At 43.6% G+C, this 12,743-nt stretch overlaps 1 protein-coding gene across 2 annotated transcripts; it reads right to left on the reverse strand.

Moving 5' to 3' along the window:
* Positions 1-141: 141 nt before the first annotated feature.
* nrbp1 (nuclear receptor binding protein 1) lies at positions 142-11,832 on the reverse strand. 2 transcript variants are annotated; one of them, XM_077017757.1, is made up of 19 exons: positions 11,259-11,832; positions 11,085-11,144; positions 10,361-10,690; positions 9,905-10,027; positions 8,474-8,575; positions 7,921-8,010; positions 7,639-7,679; positions 7,309-7,403; positions 7,133-7,216; positions 6,840-6,898; positions 6,589-6,687; positions 6,275-6,407; positions 5,868-5,955; positions 5,623-5,673; positions 5,327-5,462; positions 4,057-4,110; positions 3,893-3,956; positions 3,497-3,552; positions 142-2,678 (listed from the first exon to the last, which is right to left on the reverse strand). In XM_077017757.1, exons 3-19 carry the CDS (start codon positions 10,601-10,603, stop codon positions 2,583-2,585), a joined length of 1,614 nt encoding a protein of 537 aa, XP_076873872.1. In that variant the 5' UTR covers positions 10,604-10,690; positions 11,085-11,144; positions 11,259-11,832; the 3' UTR covers positions 142-2,582. The 2 variants fall into 2 exon arrangements, with proteins under 2 accessions (XP_076873872.1, XP_076873871.1); XM_077017756.1 differs by having other exon boundaries at positions 11,085-11,159.
* Between the last annotated feature and the right edge of the window lie 911 nt (positions 11,833-12,743).

Genomic DNA, 12,743 nt, shown 5'->3' on the forward strand with positions numbered 1-12,743 from the left:
CAATAAAATTCTTTTCAAAGTCCGTCTCTGTAACTGATCACGCATTTTGTCTATACCTGTCCTTTGCTGATTGGATTTTATAATGGGTAATAAAAGTTCTCAATTTACTGAACAGATGCAAAAACACGAGACTCATAGAAGTGCTCGAAGTGTCATCTTTATATCAAGAAGTGGTGCAACTTTCAAAGATACAGAATAGGAACGGCGTTGTCAAAACAATTACAAGCTTCTGTCCTGTTGTGTGTGTGAGAGAGAAATAAAGATTGCTTTAAGAACAGAGCTGTTCTTAGAGGTCACACTTCCTAAATCTGGACAGAGATTTAACTAGAACCTTCCACTGTGATCGCTTCTACATCAATATACCATCTCACGTCTGGCTGGTGGCTGGTATATACAACCAAAACATTATTTAAATGTGGTGTCCTTCTGAACAGAAGCAATTTTTTATGGAAGTTTTAAAAATTCATTTTCACTGTTGGCTGTAGACACCCCCCATTCCTGGAGAACTACCCTCTCCAAGCTGGTTACCAACCCAAGTATAATGGCCCAGATCCTGTTTATACTGCTTTGTATGGAAATTTAGGCAATTGCTATTCAGGTTGAACAAAATTTTATAAGGGCAATACCTCTGGATTGCTGTAAATATTCACCATTTCCAACAATTAATTATATACTGTATAACCATCTACATCATTCACATCTGACAGACTGGTTGATTTGGCCAATTCTGACCATTCAAAAAACTTTCCCAATCTGAACATCTGAAATTAATTGGAAGTCTCCAAAACAAATGAGAAACAAGGTAGTCACAGTTGCTAACATTTTTATACAAAAAAAAAAAAAATAAAAAAAAAAAAAAAAAACTCCGCTTATGCCAAATAGTTTATGACGACTGCTACAAATCTCAAAAATCGAGTTCCTTATATGATATTCATAATTCAAATGGAACAAGCTCGAGTTGGTGCAAAGAAGCAGGTGTAGAACTGGATGTAATCAAAATAAATCTTGTTCCAAAGCCCACCACAGTCAATGGCAAGTATTTTAATTATAAAGTGTAAATGGGAAGAGAAGACATTAGATTTGTAGAATTTAAACCAAAATGATGGACCTAGCCGTGATCTTTCTCTTCTACAAATTACCGACAACCTCAGAGAAACAGTTTTTTTTTTCTTTTTCACCATGACACTTGCAGTTACGAGTTCATTAGATTCCATCCAAAAAAACCTGGTACGAATCTGGGAGAATTTGACCAAATTCAGGCAAAAGCACATTCTGTATTCAACATCTTTAACAGATACATCACCTTCAGTTACGTTTTTCATGAATGCATGACTAAAGAATGTCATGTAACAAACAGAAACTGCATGTCAGTAATCAGCAGATTAAAAAAAAGGGTCAAACGACTAAATTGTCATCTAAAGGATCAATTGTGTCTTTTCTTCATCATTTGAAGGCACAGATTGACAAAAATCATAAAATACGGTGCAGATTAGTAAACTACTGAAACTCTATATGTCTTCTGTAAGAGTCATATATATGGGGTGGAAACTGGTCAAACCAAGTACCCTTTCCCAACACACCATTAAGATGAAAACTTATACAGCAAACAAGAGCATACATTCACAAATAGTTGCCACAATGCAGAGAGTGAAACACACTTAAGTCCTTACGTATACAATGTTGATAAATAACGTGTGCTTTGTCCCGCCCCACACTGACAGCCCCTCCCCCTTTCACAGTATTGTCTTAAGTGAAGTTTGCATTGCAGGTCAAAAATGTAACCACAGTCAATGTTTACCTTGAAGATGCTCTAATTAAGACTTTCCTTTGCATTCTCAATAGCCTGGTACTGCTGATGACAACAAATAAATGGATTTTCTCTGACGAAAGTCAGAGGTTAATTACCTCAGTCAACGTATATGTAGCACTTGTAACAGAATAAACATTTTCGTACCATTTGTACAAGTCTGTTGCGGGACTTATGAAAAGCCATTAGAGGAACAGGAACGTTGGTGACAAAGAGCTTAATGGTGATCGCTCGCCGTTTAGAAAAACGATAACTAATGCACCTTAAGAAGGTAGGACAGTGACAGGTGGCCAATGCGATGCTTCATGAGAACTCGTTAAAGCCATAAACAGTGGGTTAAATTGGAACAAGAGACTTGTTCATACTGGATGTGGTAATACACACTAGGTGCACCAATAATGAATAAAAGTGGGCTTGTTCCAATAATAAAAAAAAAGAAAGAAGAAAAACAAAAAACCCATCACATACCGCAAATAAAAAAATAAGAGAAAAACTTGTAATACTGAATTGAATACAACCTTGTTTTTCTTCTTTTAAAACAGAGAAGCTGATGGCTACACTGAGGGGGATAAATGTACAAACGTCAGGCAACCCTTCAGCCAGCCGCAGCGGCGTGCATGAAGAACTGAGCTCAGGAAAGCGTCTTCTGAGCGCCAGTCAAAGGCCTCCAGAACCAGCGCTGCAAAGCCTTCGCCCGGACCTCAGAGCCACCCGGAAGAGTCGTGTCCCGTGCGCGAGAAGTGGCGGAGAACGGGGGTGAGGAGTCCACCCTCTGCTATGAGGACACCGTGACGGGGTTCAGGGAGCCGTTCCGACTGTAGAACTTGGAGAAGGCCTCCTCCAACACCGTGGCGAGACGCGTCTGGTCACCCTTCAGAAAGACAGAATTTGGGACGGCTAGTCAGTTGGGGAGGGTTACAGGGCGAATTTTTTGCAGGATGGGTAGAGAACACTCCATCCGATGCTGTAACATCAACAACTTTAAGTGAAATGTTTGTATAAGTTTTCAAACATTTAAAATTTTTCTATCTAAAAGCAAATGTAGGAGGAATCCAACAAGACGTAGGAAAACATCAGCATAACATCAGAATGGATCAATCAAAGCATTACACAGAGCAGACTGAATGAAGAGTGGGAAAATGAACACGATATTCATCCGATATTAAAGAAAATGTTAAGAAAATGAAGAGATGGATGAGAAGGATGTAAAAGGAAAGATAACCGGAGAGAGGAACACGGGTGGGTGAGCTTTACAGATGGCCTGGCATCAGCTTTAACATGAGAGCCAAGATAAACAGATGACCTCACTCAACCAATTAGGCAGTATTATTCAATCACCACTACCACTATACTCCAAATACTTACCACCTCACACAGGTCTGGGGAGGACCAAGTTCAGTAATAATTGCTCACAGAATACAAGGAGCATAAACACAAACATCCCTTTAGAAAAAATTCTAAAGATGCCGGACATAATGGAACACTGGAGATCGTCAATGATTTTCTAGAATCCATAATAAACATATCCATTCGACCACGCTGATGTCAATCAAACTGCTTCAGGAGGACCAGAAGGCTGCATGTCGCCACAGGATAACTCGTTTCAGCATAAAAAAAGAAAGGTGCATAAAGGAGGGTGAATGGTCTTCACAATAAAAACAGCAGATATTTTGATGGGATTATTTTTACCTCATTAATGAAGCCGAGCTGGACCAGCTCCACGGCGAGATCCTGCACGCTCTCATCTGCAGACGGCGGGACAGAAAAGCAGCATCAACAGCACATCAGCACCGTGTTGATGCTAGCTGGGACATAGCACCGTGTTGATGCTAGCTGGGACATAGCACCGTGTTGATGCTAGCTGGGACATAGCACCGTGTTGATGCTAGCTGGGACATAGCACCGTGTTGATGCTAGCTAGGATACACGCCAGCACCATGTTGAGGCTAGCTGGGATACACAGTGCATTTCAAATGGTTAATGAGAAATACAGGAAAAGCATTTTAGTCGGTTAACAAATTAAAAACTCCAAATTCCTATCGAGAAGAAAATGGTTTACGTTGCCCAACGCTGCACTGTGCTTACTTGGTGCCAGATCACAACTCAAGTGTCGATTGAGTTTATCCTCCAACTTCAGCAGCAAGGTCAACTGTACAGGGAAGAGAGGCAGACCACAGCGAACAGTGATTCACTAAAGCACAGCGTGTTTAGACCGTGTGCTGTTATCAGCGCGTGAAACAAAGACTCACGTGATGTTTGGCCCCTTCCTCCACCGGCTCTATGTTGCACTGCATCTGCAGCACCTGCAATGGAAACAAGCCACTTAATCAGGAAATAACCACCCGTGCCGTGTACTTCTGACTATGCCATTTGTATGGCCAGACGTGTGAGGTGGTTCATGAGGACGTGATGAGCACAGCTGAGGGTGAAGCAGCCACTGTAGTGACCTGTGCTGCGCTGACATGTTCACGTTCGCTCTGTTGCTCTTACTAATCCGTGTGCATGTCAAACATGCCTCGCGCACCACCACCCCTGGTATGCATGGCGGACCGTCAACTCCTGGATTATCTTGATGTCAGAGAGTGTGTGTGTGTGATTTTTTCACCACAATCAAAATTTGTCCTCCGCTTTTTACCCATGTGTGCAGTTAGCGCGCGCGCGCGCACACACACACACACACACACACACACACACACACACACACACACACACACACACACACACACACACACACACACACACACACACACACACACACACACACACACACACACACACACACACACACACACACACACACACACACACACACACACACACACACACGATTACTAGGAGGGCTGTTGATCACACGTGCCCATAGCGGTGGGCAGCCCTAGCCCGGCGCCCAGTTGGGGTTAGGTGCCTTGCTCAAGGGCACCTCAGTCATGGCCTCAGGCCTGGGAATCGAACCCACGACCCTCCGGTCACAAGACCAGTTCCCTACCACCAGACCATGTCTGCTCAGCAGAGCCACCATGGTGCAGGGTCAAACCCCACTCCAGGCCAGACGGCAGATGGCATCAACCCTCTGGAGAGGACATCAATGAATCAAGCACACTACAGTGGGCATATAAGAATTACTGCATGTTCAACTAAAAGAAAAAAAAAAAGATTATTTTACCTCATTTTCCTCCCAATTTTAGACATTAAGACAATTCCCACACATCACCTAGCTTTCCCTCGTCAAAATACCAACACCAACCAGGGGAGGGTTCAGGCAAACCCACGCTTTCTCCAAGACACATGAAACCAAGCACTGCATCTTTTCGAACTGCTGCCCACGTGACAAAGGGCAGAGCTAACTGCCTTGGTCGGCAGGCGTGAGCACGCAGACGTGATAAGGGACTAGGGAACCCAGAGAGCACCGCCGGTTTGGCCGTCTTGGATGCCAGGATGTTTTGAGGCGAACACTCGGGAGCCCTGAAGAACTGTGACGTCCCGGTTCACGCGCTGCACCACTACATTGCTTTTCCTCACCTTCCTGGTCTCGAGCTCGGCGGGTTCTGGCGTGGGCGTTTTGACAGAGGGCGGCACGATGGGGGACTTCACCGCTTCTTGTTGGGGCTGCTGGGGGCGGGGCATGCCGAACGCCGTGAGCGGATATATCCCGTTCCTGCACACGCACAAAGGCACCCTGACTTTAGCACAGAGCTCAGCGCCTTCAGAAACAAATGGAAGCAGCACACACAGAGCTTTGACAAAGCAACGGAGTCGTTTCCCTTCAAACCCCAACACTATAAAACAAAGAAAAGTTGCATTTTCATGGCCCTCACCTCACATCTTCAAGGAACTTGTCAAGTTCCAGAGCAGGAAACTGCGAGAGTCTAAGGGAAGAGAGATTAATTAATCCACAAGTCCTGAAATCAGGGGCAAGATCCTGAGGTGGTAACTAATCTGTTACTGTAGGATTGATGTAATTTATCAAGTGCCTGAGGTGTGATTACTGTTTTTTCGCTGTTTCATATGGTGATTCCTATTTCTCAACATCATGACTGTACGAGACGAGACACACACTCACTTCAACTGCACTTCCTTCCTCTCCATGATCACCAGATTAGGGTCCATGTTTTTGGTTATTTCCTCTAAGGCATTCTCTGCGATCATGTCTACAAGAAAACATGAAAAAAGGAAAAAAGCAGTCTGCCACAAGACTAGCACCAATGTACTCGACCAGTGAACACGCTAGTCGGCACACGGACATCATTGGAGTGTGACATCTCTGGGTTGCCAGCAGTACCTGCTTGATTGAGCTCCTCTAACAGAAACATCTCACGTGCACGAATCAAGCAGCATTCGCACGCAGGCACATGAACCAAACGAGCGCGCGCACACACCCGAACCATCACCCACCCATCGACCAACATGCCCACACAAACCAACTCTCCAAATAAACACACACAAGTCTCTAGGAGAGCGCGGACTCACGCTGATGGCTGACGATGCAGTGGGCTGCCAACAGCTTAAGCTGAGGCACCTCAAACAGAGCAGGATGGAAAAGCAGCTCTCTGGCAGTCGGTCTCCTGCTTGGATCCACCTCCAGACACTTCTGAATAAACTCCTGCACATTCACACACACAGGCATACGCAGAGAGACGGTCGTACAAATATGGGTTTGAATGCAAGGAGGAACAAATGATTTTTACACAGTAATTCAGCTACTGTCTGTGTCCAAAGAGGTATATGGGTTTTGTCAGCTGGAATGTGCTGGGACACGGGACACACTCCGGCCCGGCGCTCACCCGCTGCAGGGCGTCCTCCAAGGACTGGATAGCACTGTTGATGGCTTCTTGAGACACGTAAGACGATTCTCCGTTGCTTTGTATTTCCAGCACGGCCATCTGCGAAGACACGGAAGTGCGAGTCAAAGTCAAATTTATTTCTATAGCGCTTTTCACAACACATGGTGTCACAAAGCAGCTTTACAACCGTATGGGTCCAGAACCCACACGCGAGCGATGTGGACGGGTCCGGGGCCCGACGCTGCACTCACCTCTAAGGCACACATCCCGAAGGAATAAATGTCTACGGCGGTGGTGACATTGGCAACAGCTGGAAGAGGAGAGTGGGATAATACGGTCAATTAATTTTTCATAAGAATAAAAGTGAAGAGAACATTTATGATAGTTAGATTGACAGTGAATTTGGTTTGAGGACAATGAATCTGTTTGAGACGCTCCAGGTGGCCAATCTTGGAAACGGAGTTCATTCAACAAAGCGATTCAGCCCAAGCAGCTTACGATTACTGAACCAGTGCATCTTGTTAGAATTAAATCACTTGCTTACCCCCATATTCTGGTGCAAAGAAATGCAAACTCTTCTGTTCTTCCCGACAGGTTTTAACGTGGTTATTAATCGTGTCGGGGGCAACTGCAAAAAAGAAACAAACACATCACTTCAGTGAAAGGCCCAGACAAACACCCACGTCTTCTTGCTGGACAGAACACGCTACGGGAGCCCACCTGAGCCAATCTTAATCAGGCCGTTGTGCTGTATGAAGATAGTGTCACAAGTCAGGTTCCCATGGATGATGGGGGGCTCACAGGAGTGCAGGTAACTGTAGCAACAAAGGAAAGGTAAGGGGATAGGGCAGGAACAGAGCACTCCGGCAGGACAGGCAAGGAACGACATCTATTCATTCCTCCATTCATTACATCTCCTTTTAAAGAGTAAGAGCAAAGTTGCAGACGCATTTGTGAACATGGTGTGAGAACTGAGCAATAGAAATGAGCCAATGTAAGAGGACTGAGTACTTCATGCATCACAGATGATTAAGAGTCACATAACCTGACCTTAGAGCAGACAATATCTGAGTACACCAACGTTTCCACGCCTAGGAGAAGAGAACGCAGGAAGTTGATACAGCGACGTGACATTAAGGCAAGCGGAAAGCAGGACCTCATTACTTCCTCAGTGACACAAGCAGGCCTGTTTAAACTAAGGCCATTACCACTTACATATCACCACGAGGAAATGGAATCCACAGCTATCAACCAACTCGCCTTCGGGCTCTTCAGATGAATATAAAACGACAACACGTTCGTTTTATTTTTACCTTTCTAAAATGTTCATACCTTCTCGTTCATGGTCTTGTGATTTTTCTTTGTCTTCTTCAGAAACTGCTTCAGGCTCCCTGAGGACATGTACTCTGTTATAAAAATAACCTGATAACGGAAGAAAAGAGAAAGTCACTTGAGGTAAAACTGCAATGCAGAACAAAGCTGCACTTTAGGTATCCATGGGCTATTCATATTTAGACTGTAATTATTCATGTACGATCCAAGTGTCCTATTTACTATATTCGGTAGGTACTGAATGCCTGTTATCAGTATAGACTATAAACAGACATACCTGTACAGACTTTTTCGATCAATTCAAATTACATTTATATATATTAATACATTTGAAGCATGAGATGCAGTAATTTTATTAAAGATATAGATGCTTCATTAAAAACAACAACAGAACAACCTGGTATTAAGACATTCTCACATGCACTAGGGGGTAATACACACATCTTTGTATGTGTGCCAAAAGGCAAATATGCAGTCTACTACTTTTGATGTGAAACTAGGGATTAGATTTCTCCCTGCAGTCTTTCAGTTTGGGCTTTGCTGAGTCACTCACCCTGGCTCTGTTCTCCTTCACGTCAGCCCAGTACTTGTGAAACTTGACGATATTCAAATGCTCCAGCTGAATTAAGTTATCAAAGACCGCTTTCACTTTCTCCTGTAAGAGACACACGTTGATTAATAAAGGAGTCTATGAGACTACAATTACTCTTAATAACATGCCTGCTTTACTGCACAGACCTGTCTCCAGGCCAAAGCTTTGCATAAACTATGTGCAGTTTAATTAAGGTATGTAATGCATTCATGGATTATACATTACAGAAATTATATTTAGACAATTTCTTATTTATAAGTCATTTCTATTTGCATAACTGTCGGACTGCCACTGTGAAACAGATCACATTTTAAGCAAGTTTACTGCAAATTCCAGATAAGTTATAGTACAACCTGGCATTGTGTTCTCAAATTAAGGCACATGTTATTTCAAAAATGTTTGCTAATGTCTGTTTAACCTAAAAGAAACACAAAAGTCTATCATGACTCTTCCTTCATAAAAATTATACACCTTTACAATCGAGAACCTTCTGAGCATCTTAAAGCATTGTCAAGCGCACATATTTACAATATTTGCAATCCAATTATAAAAGGCACATATATTAAGCATACGTTACATTAACTGGCTAGTTAATAACCTGGTAGACACACCAGCTACTCCCAATCACATCACTGTGAGGTTTGCTAACAGCAGAGTGGTGGCGCTTAATGCATGATCTGAGACTCAGACAGTGAGCTGAACCTAAATGACAAGTCAATCGCGTACTTCAGGTTTAATTCAAATCTTCACATGCCTAATAGGGCAGCCAAGGTGCATGTGTGTTCCATCTGTCTAACCTATAATTGAACCATTTTTTAATAATCCTTTAAAACATCTAACACACTTCTGCCAAGTGTTGAAAAGCATAAAAGCCAAACAGATGGCTGATCCATTGAACAGAATGTGAATAAAATCCAAAGTGAACTCTCTTCGAGCTATTTTATTTGAAAGACTGCAACTACAGTGAATATTTTTCTCTCTGTTCAATTAAAGTTGAAGCTTCCCGAAGGCTTGTTAGTCGACTGGTTCAACCACTCAGGGTAAGGGGCTTATAGGCCACAGGGAACAGTGAACTAATACTGCTTGCACACCAGCCCAGTAACGTTCTTAACAGGCACTCTAGGTAGCTATTGTGCAATACTGATATTGCTTAGCTGAGTGAACGAGACTGACGCAGAGACAAACTGTGACTGTACCTTTACAAAAAAATGACTTCACTGTGCAAAGTCATATTCAAAGTCTTCACTGTTCAATTTAGATTCAACATCTGATCAACGCTTTATCAAGGGGATAAAAACAAGATCACTGGGGTATTCTTGGTCTGATGACCTCATGAATGAGCCTAAAACGAGACACCAGAGTGTTGCACGTTCATGATGATTCAGGTCATACCTCCTGCAGTTTGAAATTCTTCCTCTCGGAGAACATGACCTCATTCCAGACAACCTCCACGCCCTCCTCCGTGTCCATGGCTAAGTAGGCATTGTCGATGCCTGGAACATTACGCTGGTTCACCTAGGGGAAGATGTTACACACTAATGACAAATCTGTCCTCATGTACTTGATGCTTTCTTCAGACAAACAAGAAAATATTTTTTTAATTAATTTGCACTGACTAAAATAAAAAGGAAACTCAGACTAGTTAACCGTTTACACACCTCTCTGCCAGCACAAGGGATATTAACTAGACCCAATTTAACTGAGAAAACAAACTAATCAAACTAATGAAGCATGTTTGTTCAACAGCAGGAATTTTCACTGAGAACCAAAAGAATAGATGAACAAATGATTACTAAACCTAAAAGAACCAAATATTACAATTTATCAGCAGCACTGGAGTCACTGTACCTCCTCTCTGCGTTTCTGCCAACGTCCACACGGGCTCTCTTCCAAAATCTCAGACTCGTCTTCACTCTCCTCCTCCTCGTCCTCGGTTGCTGCTGCTGCGGCCGCCACCGGGGCCTGTGTGACCGCGGACACAGGGGGGGACACGGACGAGACCCCCTGGGCGGTCGAGGCTGCCGACTCAGGCTTCACTTCCATGGTGATGGACGGAACAGGAGCGGAGCTCTGTTTCCCTTCCTCAGACATCGCCGATGGACAAGCGACCGCTCTGTCCACAACCTCCGTTTAAAATCAAGTCTGGATCGCTCACACCACAAGGGTGAGAGGCGGTTACTGTAAAAGAAACGAGGGTTACTGTATGATGAGAAACTGACAGAACACCCTTACATTTTATGGGGAGATAGACCTGTCAAATAGAGTGGGGTTATAATATACCAAACACATTGTTTGATCCTACATATGGCTTCTTCTGTGCAGGATTATAAACCCAAGCCCGATAAACCGAGGGGTGTTAACAAATGTCCAAATATCGTTTGACACTCTTCGTTTCACACTACTTTACTGGAAGAACTTGTTCCACCACCATCATACTGTTTTGGTCCGGAACTTAACGTAGAGGCCAGTTCATCAAGACCGATGGACCAATTTATCTACCACTCTCCTGTTATAACGTCTATATATGAATACAACACTATTCACTACCAGTTATTACTCTAATTTAACTTACTGTGTTTAGTCGAAGACGCGTCGCCAGTTCGCTGGTAAATGTGTAGCTCCGCTTATCCAACTATACAAACAGACACTAGAACATTATGACATGCAAGTCAGACAACTGGAAATAAAGTTTATTATCTATACAGTCTAGCCAGCCATACAAATAACCCTTCAGTGAAGAGTTTACCTCGACAACCTGTTGTGTTCCGCTCCAGTTACCGGCCCAGTTAGCCTGTTAGCTGGCGGGTGTCACCCAGAACCGTGAGGAAGGGGCGTGATACAGCCAGATATTCAACACCGCGTTCATTTAAATACTTAATAAATATCCCACTCCGACAGTCTAAATTATAACAAAAGTGAGAGAAGTGTGTCTGTTTAAAAAAATATGACAGAAAATATCGCTAAATACAGCGGCCACACACCCCGGAGTGACCCGAGCGACGGGCTGCCGGAAGCTGGACGCGCAGCTAGCTAGCAGGCTAACATTAGCTAGCACGCTAACATGCTAACATGCTAATGAACGCCTCAGGAGCGCGAGCTCGTCCCTAACAAAAACGACACGACCGACAAACACACGGAGTGTGTATTTTCGCCTGAAAGGTCGCAAGTGTAAAACAGACGACCGGCTGCGTGTGTTTGAAATAGTTGCTCGACTCTGACTGACGCGGAGTGTAAATGGCGACGGTTCAAGAGCGACACCGTCTACCGACTGCTGGCTGTACCGCAGAGTGCGTCGCCCGCCGCTACACGTCTTCTTCTACTTCTTCTTCTTCTTCTTCTTCTGGGGTTGTGGGTTTTAAGTCAAGCGGACACGCAGCGCCACCTACTGTAGCAACATTTTTATACGCTTTGGATGACGCACTTGAATCAGTATAAGTGCATGTGTAATGCTTCTGGAAGTACTGTCGTATAAAAACTGATGTTTAGAGCTATGTAAAACCCAACACAAGCTACTTCATAAAATAAATGAAGTAAATTCTATCCATCTATCATTTAGAATAAGAATAATATGACTGATTTTGGTCTAGTCGATGACTGGGGATTAAAAATGTAAATGTGCCATATTTGTCAATTGTGATTTTTTCACCGCAATCGAAATTTGTCCTCTTCTTTTTACCCATCTGTGCAGTTAGAACACACACTAGTGATTACTAGGAGGCTGTGGATCACATGTGCCCAGAGCGGTGGGCAGCCCTAGCCCAGCGCCCGGGGAGCAGTTGGGGTTAGGTGCCTTGCTCAAGGGCACCTCAGTCATGGCCTCAGGCCTGGGAATCGAACCCATGACCCTTCGGTCACAAGACCACTTTCCTACCACCAGACCATGAATGACTACATAACAATATTAAGAAGAAAATGATATTAATCACTTAATCATAAAATGTTTTCAAAAATAGGGTTCCTTATCCAGCAAAACAGGTATAATAGTCATCTCGAGAACTGTGAAAATAAACCCAACTGCAGTTAGCACCCAGATAGCGCTGCAGCACACCCTTGCTAACAGACCAAAACTTTGGCTCTTTCTTTAAAAAAGAATGGGCATCCTTTATTGAAATAAATACCTCTCCAGAAACTTCATCGACATTACTGTGGGAGAGAGGTAAAGAAGTTCTGAGGACAATTGTTGCATACCTAATAGAAAGAAAGAAATGCCATTAGAAAATACATGGGAACA

The sequence above is a fragment of the Brachyhypopomus gauderio genome, chromosome 9 (genome assembly GCF_052324685.1).
Source record: "Brachyhypopomus gauderio isolate BG-103 chromosome 9, BGAUD_0.2, whole genome shotgun sequence".
Lineage (NCBI taxonomy): Eukaryota > Metazoa > Chordata > Actinopteri > Gymnotiformes > Hypopomidae > Brachyhypopomus > Brachyhypopomus gauderio.